The sequence below is a fragment of the Acartia tonsa genome, chromosome 14 (assembly GCF_053477335.1).
Source record: "Acartia tonsa isolate MP-2025a chromosome 14, ASM5347733v1, whole genome shotgun sequence".
In the NCBI taxonomy this organism is placed as follows: domain Eukaryota; kingdom Metazoa; phylum Arthropoda; class Copepoda; order Calanoida; family Acartiidae; genus Acartia; species Acartia tonsa.
The window spans coordinates 40,723,685-40,742,996 of NC_137273.1; the positions used below are offsets into that span (position 1 = coordinate 40,723,685).

At 33.2% G+C, this 19,312-nt stretch overlaps 1 protein-coding gene across 1 annotated transcript in view; it reads left to right on the top strand.

The window, feature by feature from the left end:
- Window positions 1–1,399: 1,399 nt before the first annotated feature.
- Window positions 1,400–19,312, top strand: part of LOC145305472 (uncharacterized) — an 83,097-nt gene continuing 65,184 nt past the window's right edge. The window contains exons 1-2 of the mRNA XM_080147090.1: window positions 1,400–1,536; window positions 2,240–2,315. Of these exons, the coding sequence (XP_080003216.1) occupies window positions 1,400–1,536; window positions 2,240–2,315 (213 nt within the window). The remainder of the gene's footprint in view (window positions 1,537–2,239; window positions 2,316–19,312) is intronic.

Sequence of the window (19,312 nt, forward strand, 5' to 3'; positions counted from 1 at the left end):
GTTGAAATACTACCCGACGAAAATGATGATTTTAATTATACCTCCGAGGAAGATAACAGTCAGAGCTATTTGGATGAAGATCCCTCCAGGCAAAGAATATAAAAATGCATGATATTAGCTTTTTTTATATAGATGTACGGACGTACGTTTGAATTGGGCATATCATGCTTATAGAGTAGTTGCTCATCTAGAATTGGGTTCGAAAATTTATATTAGCGTTCGTACATATTTCAATGTTATTAAGAGACTAGAGGGAGGGGACATTGGGCTGTTTATTACACTAGTCACACAAGTTTTATAATAACTTTTCCTTATTCGTTGACTTCACAACTTAAGAATCTTTATTGAATTTTGAATAGTTGGTTCATTAAGTTGGGTGTCCTATGGATTTTACCCCTAATTGTGATCTACAGAAGGGGAAATATAGTGTATTATAATTGGAGATAATTACCCTCCTCTCCCCCAAAATAGTTATAAACCTTCCCAGGAATTATGGAAAGCTTCACTGTAAAGGAGAACCATATCAGTCTAACGGTTAGCGAGATCCTTCGGTACAGACAGAAAGACACACACACACATCCTGTTACTTTAATATTCTTTGAATATAAAGGGACCGGTACACGGCAACCCCCGTTTTTGCACTGGATGATGAATTCGACGAATTTGGATCTTTTGACAATAAGGAATGATCGACATTTACCCTGTTAGACTTTGGTGCTGGTATAATACTGGGACATTTACTGAAAATTACACTGGTACCCAAAGTTTTATAATCACCGTGTCTCATTTGAAAAACGTGGGTTACTTTTAATAAATCTTGATTGGTTGGTTCAAACTATCAGTGTGTATTTATTCTCCATTGTCTTATTCCTTAAGATCCCTGCATGTAATAAAAAAGCTATGGGTGAAGTAATAGTTATTTCTGATATGGTATTATAAACAGCTTTCCGCGGATATAAAATGTACAATTATAAGATTAAAACCAATTTTTAAGCCCTGCGATGCCGAAGGCACTGGTTTATAATTGTACATTTTATATTCGTAGAAAACTGGATATGCTACAATGCTAAGCATAGTAATCCAACGGATATTAATAGGTTTCGAGCCAATACGAGAATAGTTATTTCTCGCATCGTATTATAAACGGCTTTCCGCGGATATAGAATTTACAATTATAAGATTAAAACTAGTTTTTTAGCCCCGTGGTGGCGAAAGCACCGGCTAAAAAAACTGGTTTTAATCTTATGATTGTACATTTTCATATTCGTAGAAAGCTGGATATAATAAGATGCTAGACATAGTTTTTTCGTATGGATGAGAACCGGTTCCTATCCACCGGATTCGAATGAATACGAGAAAATTTATTATTTACCGGTCAAAAAAAGCCTAAAACTCTTAAATGAAATATCGATCTTTAAAAAAGGATGAAGAAAGCAAGAAAGTGGTTGAAAGTATCCCTCCTCCCCAACGTCTAGGATCCTCCAGGCCAAAAATAGAATCTTTAAACCTGACCCTAGATAATTTTGATATACACAGGTAAGGTTTTATTTGTTTATTTGAATTTCGCGACTATGCATCTGCTCGTTGTTGCTATGTCAGCTTTGTGCTTCATTAATGGTTAGAGAAAGTGGGAATGCCTTGGCGCAAAACATTTGCAACGTATTATCTTGAACAGTTAGAACTTACAGGCATAGAGTTGTTTGTCTGAAGGACTTTTAACCGTTTATCATAAACTTTACTAGCAATATTTGGTCCAGATATTTATCAAAATAGGGTGTATCCTATCCTCGAGTGGTTTATCTACGAACCTACTCTAGGGGACACTTAATCTGTCCTTCCGTCTATTTTTGTCACTGGATCACTTTATTTTTCTTTCTTTTCTCATTTTTCTCCCTCTCTCACTCTCTCACTCTCTCTCTCTCTCTCTCTCTCTCTCTCTGTCTCTCTGTCTCTCTCTCTCTCTCTCTCCCCCTCTCCCTCTGTCTCTCTGTGTCTCTCTGTCTCTGTCTCTCTCTGTCTCTCAGTCTCTCTCTCTCTATCAGTCTCTCTCTCTCTCTGGTATGTTTTCAAAACCACGTTTCCTTATTCGTTGGTTTAAAATTTTGTAGGGAATTTTTTTCTGATCTCAAACTTAATCACCCTTTAATTTAATCTATAGAATGGATAATTTTGTTTATCATAATTGGAGATGTAAATTAATTAATTATCCCTGACTCAAATCTTTTTGTTGTTGTTTTAGCGAAGTACCAGAGGATTGTCCGTATGTGTTGACCAGCCCTAGGTCTCTGGAGGCCTGCAGGATACTTGGAATACAGGTAGGATCAAATTTTAATCTACCTAATAATAAAAAAAAATGGTATACTTCGCTTCAAAGACTTTAAGATTTTTTATTTTTTTTTTGGGGGGGGGGTAAATTTTTTTACCCCATTTGTAAAATTAAATATTAAGGAGTTGGGCACTTAATCAAAGATGTACAGGGGGAGGGGGAAGAAAAAGGGTTGTTTACACATCTCAAATTTGTATTTTTTAAGCAGCTTATGGTTGCCTATAAAAAATGACGTTGTACAATACAACTTACCAATGATAGACCAGTATAAATTTTAATTGAAAATTGGTCTATCGATGGTCATTTGTACTGTATGACGTCATATTTTATAGGTACTATTAGCTGCTTTAAAAAATACACTAGATACCTTCCTCAGATCTTTGATACCCTTCATTTCAACCCCCTGAAAAAAAGCTTGGACGTCCTTGGATTCAACTCAAAACAACTCACTACCATGCACAAAAGGTTGAAAGACCTGTGGGCTAGAACCGAAGCCACTGATACCATTAACATTATCTCAGCTAATGTGCGTAGCCTTTAAAATATTTAATTGTTTCATTTATTTAAAAACTTTTTATTTGGGTTATGTTTTTACAGGGTGTTTTAAAATTAAATTATATAAACTTTCAAAATTTTAGACGAAGCCCAAAATACATAACTTTTGCACCCCGTCGTGACGTCCTGTGACGTCATATTCTCCATCTCTTTTTTAGGGATTTTCTTTCCCACTTCTCCTCTCATCTCCCTCATTTTATGACGTTACAGGAAGAAGACGTGGTGCAAAAGTTATGTATTTTGGGCTTCGTCAAAATTTTATGTCAGCGATTACCACTTTATAATACAATCATATAGTAGTAAATATTGTCAAAAGTATATTTAAATATCAGTATGTCGATATTACGTCAGCTACGACCACTTTTTATACATAAATAGTCGTCATAAACCTTAGAAATTGGACGATAATAATACATCCCAAATGATGATAAATAAGATTAACACTGCTGTAGATTAGAATTATGGGTTGAAGAGTTTGGAACCAAGTAAAAGTAAAGTACCTAATTTTTTAGACAACAAATAACATAATGTAATCATAAAACTTTTGGCACCAGTGTAATTTACAGTCTAATGTCCCCGAATTCTTCTACAATTTTTAAAACACCCAGTTGGTAGATGTTAATTACTTAAGCAAAAAGGTGGCTGTAATTAAAAGTATATCCCATCCAATTTATACAAAAATAGTCTAATGGAAGATAAATTTAAGTTTTCAACAATAAATGTAAACTTTATCTGGCAAGATTTAGTTCATTCAAAGATAAAATGTATTTGTGACGCTTGTTTAGGTTAGGTTAAGCAAGGGTAAAGAGTGCCCCATAAGGCTTTGGCAAAAGGGCTGTGATTAAGATCCCCGCTAGGGCTAGGTCATTGAAAGAAAAATCATGTTTTTATAAAATAAAAATATACAAATTTATGTTTTAAGACAGAAAATGTAGTTATTTTTTGTGTTGTTTTTAAATGCTTTCTTTAATTATGTTGGGTCCAACCGCCCGTAACTAATAGTTTTAAACATTAATTTATGCATGTTCGAATTTTCTATTAAATTAAAACTTTGCATGATGATTTATGTTTCGTTGGATGTAGATATATGTAGGTGTAGATGTAGTTATAGAGAAGCTATTTTGTTAATAAAAATTACTAAAAAAGTGAAAATCATTGAATAAAATTAAATCACTCAAACATTTAAAAAAAGATTATTTAATTTAGAGTAGTAATCTTAATACCTTTTTTAAAATCCAGCAATTATTCATTAAAAATGCTTTAATATTATTTCCATTATGGCTTCGATTAATATCAGCTGAATCATAACTGGTTCTTACAACTAAAAAATCATGTATAGCATCGTATTATATCCAATTTTCTACGCATCTAAAAATGTACAATCATAAGATCAAAACTTGTTTTTTGACCCGTGCATTCGGCATCTTGGAGCTAAAAAAAATGGTTTTAAAATCCGTGGATAGCTGTTTAAAATACGATGCGAGAAATTACTATTCCATTATGGCTTCGAAACCGATTAATATTCGCTGGATTATAACAGGCTTTTAAAACTGAAAAATCATGTATAGCATTGTATTACAGACAATTTTTCATGAATATTAAAATAAAAATCATGAAATTGTTTTACAAAAATATTTTAAACTCTCTTTTATTTATCTATTTATCATTCAAAGTGTTAAGGCGCCGATTTTCAAAGGAGGGTTTTTTAAGGATTTTAATATTTAAGATGACAGTAAAATTTCTGTCTTGGGTAGCCTGTTAACAAACTGTTATACCTCTGTTTTAGTAAAGTTTTACAAATCCCATTGAATCTCCTAATCAGGGAGGGAAGAGACATTAGAGTGTAAATTACACTGGTACCCAAAGTTTTATAATGACAGTATTCTATTCGTTGACACAAAAACTTTGGGTACTCTTTGGTAGAGATAAAACTAGAAATGTCTAAACTTTCCAACCATTAATCTATCTATTAATAAAGGGTTTTGTTTATCATTACTTGGGATGTATATCAAGTTATTGTTTATTGTCTTATCCCTTAAGATCCCTGCTTACAGATTAATATCTCTCAACTAATCTATTTATTTAAGACAGAGACTGTTTTCATATAGAAATTCATTTTTTTACAGCATAGCTTCTATATAATTGGGATTTTGTAGTTAATTTTAGCTTGTCAGAATTGCCATATCAATTTAAAACTTGTATGCTGATTACTGTATCAATTAGGTACAGTAATTTTGATTTGTTACTTTATAAAACACTAGCGGCTTCGCCCCTAGCCTCTAGGGGCTTTGCCCAAGAGGTGATAAAAAAAAATTATTGCGAGAGACCATAAAGGACCATGGAAACTCCTTCAAAAAAAAAAAAAAAAAAAAAAAAAAAAAAATGGGGGGGGATTTTTTGGTTTTTGGGGGGGTTGGGGGTGTCCCACCCCCCGAGAAAATAGCTTAAAACCACCACAGGACCAATAGGTAGATACCCTGAAGAGTAGAATCCGATCGGTTCAGTGGTTACCGAGATCTTAAGGGACAGACAGACAGACGGACGGACAGACGGTCAGACGGACAGACGGACAGACAGACATCGTTCTACTTTGTATTATAGATAATATTTAATGTACTATAATAATCATTATATTTAATTAATCTTTATATTATGAATTCCTAGAATAATTAGGTATAATGTTATAAGCGAAGCATTTCTTTACGATTATTATTCGTGAGATGACTATTTAATCGCAGAGAGAGAGGGGACAATGGACTGTTTATTGCATTAGTCCCCAAAGTTTTATGATAATGTTTTCTTATTCTATTGCTTAACAACGTTGGGGACTTAATTATTAATTTAGTTGAGTGTTCGAACGTTTCAACCACAGGTAATTTTGTGAACAATAATTTATCAGCCATTGTCTTATCTCTTTAGATCCCTGATTTGATCGTCCATTGTCCGACTCCGTAATCCCCGCAAGATATCAGTTTTAAGATCACATTAAAGCAAATTGCCTCGGATAAGAAAACCCGCTCCCTAAACTTAAATCAAAGTAATTATATCTGAGTTGCAATATTCTGCACTTGCGGCTTCGCCCCTAGCCTCTAGGGGCTTTGCCCCAAGAAGTTATTAAAAAAAATGTAGTACCAAATAGTTGATATCATCTGCATCATCAAAAAAATTTTATGGAAAAATTTTTATTTTTTGGGGTAGGGTGGTGTCCACCCCCCTTGAAAATTGCCTAAAACCACCACAGGACCAGTAGGTATATTCCCTGAAGAGTAGAATCCATTCGGTTTAGTGGTTACCGAGATCTTAAGGGACGGACGGACAGACAGGCAGACAGACATCATTGACTTTGTATTATAGATAGATAAACCATTCTTACACAATTGCATACTATTTCAGCATAGCAATTGATTAAAGTCAAATTGTATTAGATTAGAAAATAACTGCATTGCAAATCTAAGTTTTTTTAAATCAAAATTATTCTACTTTTATTATTCTAAAAATATCACACTATTTTCAGAGATCTAAAGGGATAAGACAATGGATGATGCATTTATGTACAACCAAAAAGATGATTCACAAAAAATATCCCTTCTGTAGATTACAATTAATGGTTGAAACGCTTGGACACTCAATTAAATTAACCAACCAATAAAAATTCTATAAAAGTTCCCAAAGTTGTTAAGCCCCCCCTCCCTCCAAGCACTATTTTAGAAAAAATATTTTGTAAAACTTGCGCTGTGCTAAATCCCTAACTTTTATCAATTCACTTTGGTTGCTAAAACTGTTTTGATAATATGAAGAGCATCTTTTATTATATAAGTTGAAACATTTCATTAAATTTCCATTTTATGTAAAATAGGCCTTCTCAATATTTTAATGAAAATAAAAGTAAATTATCATTGTTAAAATCATTTGTAAGCAAAAAAATAATCATGGTACAATATCTTAAAGTATTATATTTTCTAAAAATTTATTTGAAGCCAAAAGTGATAATACGGTTAAAGCAAAAATCAAAGGGATAAGACCGTGGGCGAAATATTGATGTACATTCCTTATAGTGATAGACTAAATTACCCCTTCTGTAGATCAAAATTATTTCTTGAAGGTTGGAGCGAAACTACAAAGTACAGTTGCAAATTCAGTACCCAAAGTTTTGGAGCCAACAAATAAGTATAACATGGTTAAAAAAGTTTGGGCACCAGTATAATTTACAGTCTAATGTCCTCTCCCTCCCTTGATTCAAGGGCAATGAACAAAATGCAAGAAAAGTTTTGAACACTCTATATTTGTAATCCTTATACTAAAGTAACAGGATGTCTGTCTGTCTTCTGTCTGTCCGTCCGTCCGTCTGTCTGTCTGTCCGTCCGTCCGTCCTTTATGATCTCGGTAACCACGGAACCAATCGGATTCTACTCTTCAGGGATCATACCTACTTGTCCTGTGGTGGTTTTAGGCTATTTTCTTGGGATGTGGGACACCCCCAACCCCCCCAAAAACAAAAAAAATCCCCCCATTTTTTTGTATAAGATTTCCTTGGTACTTTTTTTATTTGATCACCTCTTGGAGCGAAGCCTCTAGTATCCAATAAGGCGATTGGTGAAATTTATTTATTACTTATTTCACAAAGTCAAAAGGATATTGTAATTTTGTTTGGATTGATAATGGCAATGGTGTGACTTCAGTTCCGCGCATTTTTCACTCCAACAAATTATCAAAACCGCATATTAAAACAACAGCTCTAACTTTGCGTCTTTTCCCTTTTCTAGGGGCGATTTCTCTTGCCTGAGTGGTGGTATCCTCCCTCAAAATAGTTATAAACCTTCTCTGGACCTATAAGAAGGTATATTCTAAAGGTGTACTATTTTGGTTCAGCGGTTAACGAGATCCTTTAGTGCAAACAGACAACATTCGGTTAGTTTTACAAAAGGATTGTGTTGTTTTGAGATTAGAGTAAAACACTCTCAATTGGATCTTTAAAAATCAACCAATCGTGTCGAGAGTATTAACACAGCCATGTAGCAGAAAACAATTTGCTAGCCGACGAAAAATGTAATCAGAAAAGAGGGGGGGAGGTAGTTATCTGTATATACATCTATACTATAGATCTGTTTTTTTGCGAAAAAGAAACAGTAAGATTAAAAAATAGCTTGCTGAAATTAACACACAATGAATGACAACAATATTGCACTATGGGGGACAGGGAGCTATTATTATATAAAAGTAATATGATGTTCGCCGTGAATATCGTAAATATCATTAGTACCCAGAGTTTTATAACCATGTTATCTCATATGTTATCTTAAAAATTATTGGGTACTTTTATTGAAGTTTGATTGGTTGGTTCAAAACTTTTCAACCAAAAATTTTTTATCCACAGAAAGAGTAATTTTGTTGATTATTATTGGGGATGTTTAACAATTTACTATCCATTGTCTTATTTCTTAAGATCCCTATTTTCCCCTATTTTCATATAAACGTGAAAAATAATATTTGGGGGGAAATGTAATTTATATTCCAATGGTCTATCCGTGACTTTTGGCTTTTAAGTGCTTTTAATAGAAAAAGATAAAGTCCAAATTGCTTACATAAGTTACGTGAATATATTTAGTTATTACCATTTCTAATGTAATGGTTATTTATCGGGTCGTATTATAGACAGATTTCCGCGGATATACAGTGTGTTTTTTTTTATGAGCACTTTTTTGAAAGCAATTTTACCCCACTTATAGTTATCAGAATTTAATGATTAATGGCTTATTTTTTTCGTTTTTTAGGGGAAATTATGAAACAACAAAAAAAAATTACAGTTTTTGTTGAAAAAGTACAGTAAAGTTGAAAATTAAAAACTTAGGTGTCAACATCTAAAAATGGTTTTAGCGCATTTTTCTTATGCTCAAATAATCAACCTTTTGCAAGAGTGGCTGCTAAACACTTCAAAGTTGAGATATAGAGCTAAAAATGTATACAGATACTATTAGGGACATGTACTAGAACATATCAAAGTTTGAAGGTCATATCTCAACCAGGGAGGGAGTACTGGCCCCCCAAAGTCTACTACAGAAAATCCATTTTTTTAAAGAAAAATGCGCTAAAACCATTTTTATATGTTGACACCTAAGTTTTTAATTTTCAACTTTACTGTACTTTTTCAACAAAAACTGTATTTTTTTTTGTTGTTTCATAATTTCCCCTAAAAAACGAAAAAAATAAGCCATTAATCATTAAATTCTGATAACTATAAGTGGGGTAAAATTGCTTTCAAAAAAGTGCTCATAAAAAAAAACACACTGTAAAAATAATAATATGTAAGATTTAAACCAGTTTTGTGTGCCCCAAGGGACCAAAGGTCAAGGCTAGTAAAACTGGTATAAATTTTATGGTTTATTATTTAATATTCGTGGAAAATTGACTGTAATACGATGCTATACATGATTTCTAATACAGCGGATATCAATCGGTTTCGAAGCCATACTGGAAAACGTTTTTTTGAAGTAAACAGAACTGGATGGAAAATCCTTCAAATAAAGTAACAGGATCTCTGCCTGTCTGCACTGAAGGATCTCGCTAACCGCTGAACCGACATGGTCCTGAAAAGGTTTATAACTATTTTAGGAAAGGTTCCACCACCAACGTGATTCTAAAACATTAGGTACTAGTGTAATTAAATAGTCCAATGTCCCCTCCCTCCCAGAATAATCCTAGTTTTTGGATAGTGGACAAAATAATGCCACGTCTCCCGGCCACACGCCGTCATGCGTCAGGTTGGAAGGGTAACGTAAATTTCAGATCCCAGTTTTCGCTATTTGATTTACTAATTTTTCAATAAGATAAAAGCGATGCTTTAATTCGCTTTAATATAAAGATAAATTTTTCTCAAATCGCGAAATCTGGGATCTGAAATTTGCGTCACCCTTCCAACCTGACGCATGACGGCGTATGACCGGGAGACGTGGCTTTATTTTATCCACTATCATTTTTTGCTGTGTCTCTCTTTTAATGACGGGACCATGAAAATTAAAACAATAAACTAGTTTGCATATATGCGTCGTCAAGGATAGGACAATGGATGATAAATAAATATTCAACCTCAATTTTTATTAACACCCAACAGACAATCAACCTATGTCTGTAAGTCCCAACAGGGGATGGTAATGAGTTGTGCCTGTTTATTGGCCAAGGCCATCTCCTTATTTCTATTATTTATAACACACACCCGATGACGAAGCCCAATCTGTACCATTTTTGATTCCTGTGACGTCATAAAATGAGGGAGATGAGAGGAGAAGGGGGAAAGAAAACCCCTAAAGAAGAGATGGAGGATCCCTCATTTTTATAACGTCACAAGAATCAAAAGTGGAACAGATTGGGCTTCGTCCTAAAAACTGCATTCAGTTTCTTATAGTTTTTTTTTAGGGACTATCTTATCATAGTACATTTCTATATTCGTAGAAAACTGGATACGATGCTAGACATAGTTTTTTTTCGTATGGATGAGAACCGGTTTCTATCCACCGGATTCGAATGAATATGAGAAATTTATTTACCATTTACTGATCTAATTTACGTGAGGTTAATGAGATCTTGAGCATCAAATGGACAAATACTATGGCTAATAATCCACCCCTATCCTTGAGATTTCGAGCAAAAAACTTGCTGATTATAAGACTCCTATTAACTACTTTGTTTTTGGATCATCATACTTCGAGTTTACATATAAAATAAGAGAATGTTTGTCTGTGTGTCTTAATGTACATTTGTGTGTAGCAAAGGATCTCGCTAACCGCTGAACCTAAAATTAAAGTTTAAAACCACGTTATCTTATTCGTTGTTATAATACCTTTAAGTACTTTATGAATTTTGATTTAAAAAGTGGATAATTGTTTTAAAACATAATGGATCCTGATAAAGTTTAAAACCACGTCATCTCATTCGCCCCATTAAAATCTTTAAGTACTTGTATATCATCATTGGGGATGTTAATCAATTTATAGTCCATTGTCTTATCCCTTAACTCCCTGACAATTAACACATATTTCTTCTTTCTCGTGCAAAAACTACTCTTGCGCAGGGAGGGTGGGGACATTGGGCAGTTTATTTCACTAGTCCCCAAAGTTTTACAATAACGTTTTCTTATAAGTTGGCTTAACAACCTTTTATTGAATTTTGATTGGTTGGTTCATTTAGTTTAGTGTCCAAATGTTTGAACCTCCTAATTATAATCTACAGAAGGGGTAATTTTGTGTATCATCATTGGGAATGTACATCCATTTGTCAGCCACTGTATTATCCGTGATTATTGCGGTTTGTTTCAATAAAAAGAGATTTGACTACCACATCGAAAATTATTACTAGAAAATCCATAAAGTAGTGTGTTGAGAATCGTAATGATTTAAAGCTCCTAGTTTTTTTTTTTAAAATAAGATAAATTTTTATGTTTCTTTAGAACCAACATTTGAATTTTTTTTCAAACTCACCCCCCCCCCCCCTCCCAAAAAAATGAGTGAGGGTAGATTGACCCTGGTTCTGGGGAAGAAAAAACAGCACCCCTTTTCAAATCGAAATATTTATTTCAGTCAACATATTAAAACAAAATGATAGGATCAGAATATTTACATAGGTATATTGTTTATATAGTTTTTATAGCACCCAATTTTAAGATTTACCTCCCCCCTTCTAATTATGTTTTTTCTATGGTTAGTATATTCTTTTTCATATGAAATATGATATTAATACATATAAATTATTCTTTCTTTTTCTGTGGAAAAAGTAGCACAGAACATATAAGTTCTTCTAAGCACATTTTTTCTGTTGGCAGATCTAAGGAATTAATACCTATCAATTATTCTTTCTTTTTCTTTTTCTATGGAAAAAGTAGCACAGTACATAAAAGTTCTTCTAATCAAATTGTTCTTAGTTATGTGTAGTTCTTTTTCTGTAAAAGTGTTAAGTTAATACCTATCAATTACTCTTTCTTTTCTTTTTCTATGGAAAAAGTAGCACAGTACATCTTTGTTCTTTTTGGTGACATTTAATTCTTTGTAACTTTTATAAAACAAGAAACGGCAGGAACAAAGGTATAGAGATAGTATAATGTCTTATTGATTAAATTTGGCAAATCTTGGATTTTTACGTCTACTTGGTTTTGTAATCTAAAACTAAAGCTAAGAATTATTTGCAGATTGCTTATTATTAGACATGTACGGTGCTTATCCCAACCTCCCCCCCCCTCTCCTGATTTTTGTAAAAATAAGGCAGGGGGTTGTTATTTTTCTCCCCCTAGCCCTACAGGGCACTCTGCTGGGCCTACACCTGCAGCTCCCTAACCCTGCGGAGCTACTTAGTACCCAGTATAAACCTAACCTAACCTGACCTAAAGTAATAAACAAGCAAATGAAAAACTAGATCTACCTCCTCCCCCCCCCCCTTATCTTTAATTATTTTAATTGAAAATGAGAGAGAGGTGTTTTTAGTGCTCAAGAGGGTTCTTTGGGCGATAACACCATGCATACTATTAAATTTGGATTATATGCTATCAACATTTTGTTTGTGACTAATAGCATTCTTGTTATGCGTAATTGTTGCAAAACTTGGGGTTACAAGTGTACGCATTTTCATACAGTGGGGAAGGGGACATTGGACTGTAAATGATTCCCAAAGTAAACACACTCTTCTTCATTGGTTAGCTTAAAAATGTTGAGGATTTTCTTAAATCTTGATTTGTTGTTTCCAAACTTTTAAAACCATAAGACTTACAGAAGGGGTAATTTAGCTTATCATCATTGGGAATGAAATCATGTAAATTAATTCATCACCCATAGTCTTATCCCTCATTCCTGATTTTTGCGCGTGTTTGTGTATAAATGCGTATATATGTGTGTGTTTTGATTTGTTTTAACAAAGTGTTTTATTAAAACAACCAAAAACAAATACATAGATTTCAACAGGATGTTTGTCTGTGTGTGTGTGTGTGTGTATTAATATCTCTTAAACCTCTTAAGTGATATGGCCCTCCTTTACAGTGTAGCTTCTCATATGTCCAGAGAGGTTTATGCCTATTTTGGGAAGGTACCGCCACCTTAAAAGAGAAATCAGCCCTAGAAAAATTTACTTTTATTTTATAGTTTTTTTAAAACAAAAATTGAAAGTCTACTTCCTCTAATTCCCTGAAAGGAATCTAGGGGCGAAGCCGATTTTATGAAATATATGCCAAAGCGATATATGTTAAAATCTGTATTGCTTCATTTAAGGAACATTTTTTAGCTAAAAACCATCCTCCTACACTTTTAAATATTGGCGTTACTTCGAGTTTAGTGTTTCAAATATTCCGTAAACATTCTGTTGATAATTTTAGCATAAAATGTACATTTCCCCGGGAAAAAAAATCAATTGACAATTCGCACAACCCCATAATATATTTGGTATGGGGTTGTAAAAAATCGCAAGATGTATGTAAAATGGCGAAAAAATGAGCTGCAATTTTAGAGCAATTGATTTTTTAAAATTTATATAAAGATAGTTGGCTAGTATTAAGGTATTTTGGCATCAGTAAGTTAATTTCAATTGCCCCTATATAGTGACAAACGGACGTACCTATATAGACACTAGTTATAGAGTAGCTTCGCTCCTAAAAAATTTGTTTTGGTGACTTTTGAAGAACACTTTTTGCGTCAGTTATTTTAAAACTTAACATCATTACTCTATTTGACATTAGGGAGGGATATTTCATACGAGATAAAATATACTGTCTACTTTTTATTTAAAAAGAAGGAGTTGGCGAGTGTTTAGTGATCCTAAGGGATAAGACAATGGATGATAAATTGATGAACTATACATCCCAAAAGATGAACACCAACTTGATTAATTTGTTGAACCTTTTTGACCATCGAATGACAATTAAGTAACCTAAGTTTTGGGCCAACGAATAAGAAAAACTGGCAATTAAACTTTGGTTTTCAGTCGAATGTCCCCTCTCTCCCTGCATAAGTTACTTGCCAAAAAGATGGAGGCAAAATAGTTTTTTCCAAGTGCAATATCCCTACAAGAGACGCAAATTTGACGCCCCCAAGTTTTAATTACAATTCTTGTAATATTACGCACAAGTTTCTACGTGTTTGGAATATACAATTTTTAAAAGCGAACAATCTCTATAACTTCCATCCGTCTGTCTTTGCGGATGCTATCTAGGATAAAAGTCTGCAAAAGATTTATTGCACATTTCTTTACAATATCTGCTCATTAAAAAGATAGGCATCTGGTTTTTATTTTGAATATTCCCTAGGCCAATGAGTATATTCTTATATAAAAGCTACAAGATTTCTATCTGTCGGTCTGTATCAAAGGATCTCGCAAACCGTTGAACTGATATGGTTCTCCTTTACAGTGCACAGTCCTGCAAAGGTGTATAATTATTTTAGTGGAGGGTACCACCTCCCGAGAGTATTTTTTTTTTTGGGGGGGGGGGGGTTTCACTAGTACTCTTTAACTGATTATGACCGTTAGTCTGTTCGCCTGTCTTAAATGCTTTTGAATGTTGTCATCCTTGTTATATATGTTTTGTACTGTGATGTTATTGATAATTTAGAGTAGTTAACTGTCTTTATGTCTGTCTGTCTGACTGTCTGTATGTCTTTCTGTATATTTTTCTGTCTATGTGTCTGTTTTTATGTATTTCTCTATGTTTATCTATTTATGTTTCTATCTTTATGTATGGATGTATGTTTATCTGTCTATATGTTTGTCTTTATGCATGTCTGTATGTTTATTAATCTATATGTCTGTCTGTATGTATGTTTCTATGTTTATCTATTTATGTGTCAGTCTTTATGTATGTATGAATGTTTATCTGTCTATATGTCTGTCTTCATGTAGGTATTTATGTTTATCTTTCTACATGTCTGTCTTTATGTATGCCTGTATGTTTATCTGTCTATATGTCTGTTTTTATGTATGCCTGTATGTTTATCTGCCTAAATGTCTGTTTTTATTTATGCCTGTATGTTTATCTGTCTAAATGTCTGTTTTTATGTATGTCTGTATGTTTATCTGTCTATATGTTTGTCTTTATGTTTGTCTGTATGTTTATCTGTCTATATGTCTGTCTATATGTATGTCTGTAAGTGTATCTGTCTTTATTTTTATCTGTATTTATGTATGTTTGTTTGTTTATCTGTCTATATGTCTGTCGTTATGTTTATCTGTCTATATGTCTGTCGTTATGTTTATCTGTCTATATGTTTGTCTTTATGTCTGTCTGTATGTTTATCTGTCTATATGTCTGTCTTTATGTATGTCTGTATGTTTATCTGTCTATATTTCTGTCTCTTTGTCTGTCTGTATGTTTATCTGTCTATATGTTTGTCTTTATGTATGTCTGTATGTTTATCTGTCTATATGTCTGTCTTTATGTATGTCTGTTTTTTTATCTGTTTATATATATGTCCCTCTTTATGTATGTCTGTCTGTCTGACTGTCCCTATGCATTTTTGTATGTTTATCTGTCTATATGTCTGTTTTTTATGTATGTCTCTATGTTTATCTATTTATGTGTCTATCTTTATGTATGTCTGTCTATATGTCTGTTTGTAAGTTTATCTGTCTATATGTCTGTCTTTATGAATGTCTTTATGTCTGTCTTTATGTATTTCTGTATGTTTATCTGTCTATATGTCTGTCTTTGTGTTTATCTGTCTATCTGTCTGTCTTTATGTATGTATGTATGTTTATCTGTTTGTCTTTATGTATGTCTGTATGTTTATCTATCTATATGACTAATTTGGTCTATTGTCTGTTTGTCGGTCTTTATCATGTAACTTCAGCCTGTTTGTTTGTTTGTCTGTTTGTCTCAATAGGTGATTTTTTTTTATCAGATTTATTTCTGTTCATTTAACTAAATTATTGGCTATACCACTAAAGGCCTCCAGGGGCACTTCAGCTAGGGAGGTAAGGGGGGGGGGTCGTTCCATCCAATTTTCAATTTTAGTTTTTAAAAGAAAAGTAACAAAAAAAAAATTTGGGCGGTCTTTTTTTCTAAAGACGATTCATTGGTTCAGCGGTTAGCGAGATCCATTGGTACAGACAGACAGACACACTGACAGACATTCTATTACTTTTATATGACGATATAAACAAAAGATAGAGAAGAAAAAAAATTAAAAGAATTTAGCATAAAACCATTAGAATTGTAACAAAAACTGAAACAATTTGCATAATTGTTTAGCAAAGATACATGTATACAAGAAACGGTTATTTGAATATTGTTTTATTTTGAATGTTATATAAAGATAAGCTTTTCTATAATTGGGGTCTGTCTGTACGTCCGTAACAGTTAGCACAAATCGTTAATTTACGTATGTTTGAATTGCTCTATTGATTTCAAACTGGCAGGTTGTTACTGTAAATTTTTAAAAAGGGTAAAAAATTCTAGGGACGTATTATCTTGAGAGGGTGGTACGTGTTGGTACCCTCCCCCAAAAATAGTTATAAACCTTCCCATGATCTAGTTGTTTCTGACCTTTTTATTCAATAAATGTATTTACAGATGGGATAATTTTGTTAACAATTATTGGGGATTATATATTAGTATATCTTCCATTGTCCTATTTCTATAAAAAAAACAAGGATGACAACATCCATAAAAGTGAAGCACTGAAATAGAAGGACAAACGAACATTAACACTTGTAGAGTGCCAGAACTGAATAAACAGAATATTAATGCAAAAGTCTAATCAAAATTTTATGTAAATTTGTTGCAAATCTGCTTAAGTACTTTACACTGTTTAAGGACATACCTACTTTTTAAGGACTTGACTATAGAGATGCTTCGCTTATAACATCAGACTAGAAGGATAATTTTAACATACAATAATTTTTTGTAAAAAAAGTAAAAAATCAGCATGTTTTAAATGGTAACGATTTGGAGTTGCTGCGCTTTTTAAGTCGTACCTAACTGTTATAGGAATAATCATACAAAGGTTGAAATTGATAGGACAATTCTAACCTGTTTAAGTTACAGAATAGAGCAAACCGTTACGGACGAACGGAAGGACCGAACCTAATTATAGAAAAAGCTTTGCTCTTAAAAATTAGTCATGTTTTGGGCGGAGTTTAAACCTTATTGTATTTCTTTATTTATTACTAAAATATTCATGTGAATATCAGGGAGATTAGGGGACAAGACAATGGTTTATATATTGATATACATCTTCAATAATGATAAACAAAATTACCCCATCTGTAGATTAAAATTGGTTGATGAAAAAAATTTACAGTACAACTATCCAATCATAATTTAATAAAAGTACCCAACGTTTTTAAGTCAACACATAAAATAATGTTTAATATAAAACAAATAGTTATTTTAAATACACTCGATACTAATCCCCTAGCCTAAATGGCCGAAAACCTGCTTTCTTTTTTAAAGTGTAACTTTTCTACTTCCCTGATTCATCCGTCTGCCCATATCAGATAGCTATAAAGGTACATTAGAATTGTCGTGTGAACTTGATGATGTCTTTTACAATAAGGTACACTTTTGAAAGTGTTGCAATTCTACAAAATGTAAGGTTTTTACATTGATTTTGTTGTGATTCCTAAAACAATAAAGCACTATGTTATAAGCATAGCATCTCTATAACGAATTCCTTAAAATGTAAGTATGTCCAGAATAAAAATCCTGTATTTTTGTAATTTTGCAACAAATCTATTAACAGTTTTTCTTATAATTATAAATTAATTTCGTACACTCTACAAGTGTTGATGTTCGTTTGCCCTACTGTATGATTTTATAGCTTTGCTTTTATGACTGTTGTCATCCTTGTTTTAATAAATCTTTTAAACAAATATAATAAATGGTTTGTTTATATTTTCAATTTCGTTTATGGGAGTGGTCGACAATAGAGTTCATACAATCTGTTTAAAATATATAATACTAGGTCTTCGCCACTAGATGTTTCTTGATTAAGCTAAAACGACCTCCCTCCCCCATTTTCATTTTAGTCTTAAAAAGGAAAAGTTGAAAGAATTATTTGGTGGGATTTCTCTATGGTGGTACCCTCCCCTACGATAATTATAAACCTATCCAGGACATATGAGAAGCTACATTGTAAAGGAGAACCATATCGATTTAGCAATTGGCGAGATACTTCAATATATATAGCTAGACATCCTTTTACTTTTATAACATTAATCTTTAGAAAGGCAGTGCCAAAGTTTTATATGTGTATTTTCTGGCATTTATTCTATCTTTATATAAAAAAAATAAGATATCTTCTTTCTCTGTGAGTGTGTGTTTGTACCAATGGATCTCGCAACCTGCAAGACTCCTTCAGGATAAGGCTTCGTTTAGATTCAATTAAAGTTTATAATTATATCCCATACGAAATCGTAAAAGATCTCAACGATCAAAGACCCTCATAAATTATTTTTCATCTTTTTAATACAAAATAAACGAAAGGGACAACCCTCTCCACCCCCCCCCCCCCCCCACCACCATAATCCATAATCTACTGGCTAAGACACTAGTCTATCCTATATCTTTTAAATCAAAAACCTTTCGTTCTTAATATTGACTGTATTGGAAGAACATAATATTTTGAGAAGGAGAGAGAAAACGCCTTCTAACTCTTCTTTTTTTGTCCTTACTTAATATATAGCATCCTTATACTAAAGTAACAGGATGTTTGTCTGTCTGTCTGTGTATCTGTCTGTGTGTCTGTACCGAAGGATCTCGCTAACCACTGAACCGATCGGGTTCTCCTTAACAGGGTAGCTTCTCATAGGTCCCGGGAAGGTTTATAACTATTTTCTTGGGGGGTGGGACACCCCCAACCCCCCCAAAAAATGAAAAATCCCCCCCCCCAAAATTTTTTTTTTTTCGCCCCCCCCCCCCAATTTTTTTTTACTTTTTCTTTTAAAATCTAAAATAAGAAATTGAATTATTAAATTCGACTCTCTCCTCCTCAAGTGCCCCTAGAGGCCTCTAGGGGCGTAGCCGCTAGTAGCAAATATAGAACTAACATTCAATTATTTAAAGAAAATACTAGCCTAAAACCATCACAAGATTCTTAAAGTGTAAGATAAAATAGCTGAAAACCATGCCAGGACCTATTACTTCTCTAAAATGAATAACTCAAGCGGTTAGTGCGGTTAGCGAGATCATGAGCAACAGATACAAATGTTACTTTTATAAAAGGAATAGCGTCTGCGTCTTTAGCCTCTAGGGGCTTTTTATTCAAAGGAATAGGGAGGGGGTAAACCTTTATCCTATTATATAAAATAATAACTTTTTTTCTGTCTGTAGCGAAGGATCTCTCTAACTAACGAACATATATGGTTCTCCTTTACAGTGAATCTTCTTAAAGGTCCTAAGGTGGTTTTATGCTATTTTTTTGCCCATCCATATCCCTTTGATTATAGAGCCCCTAGATGCTAGGGGAG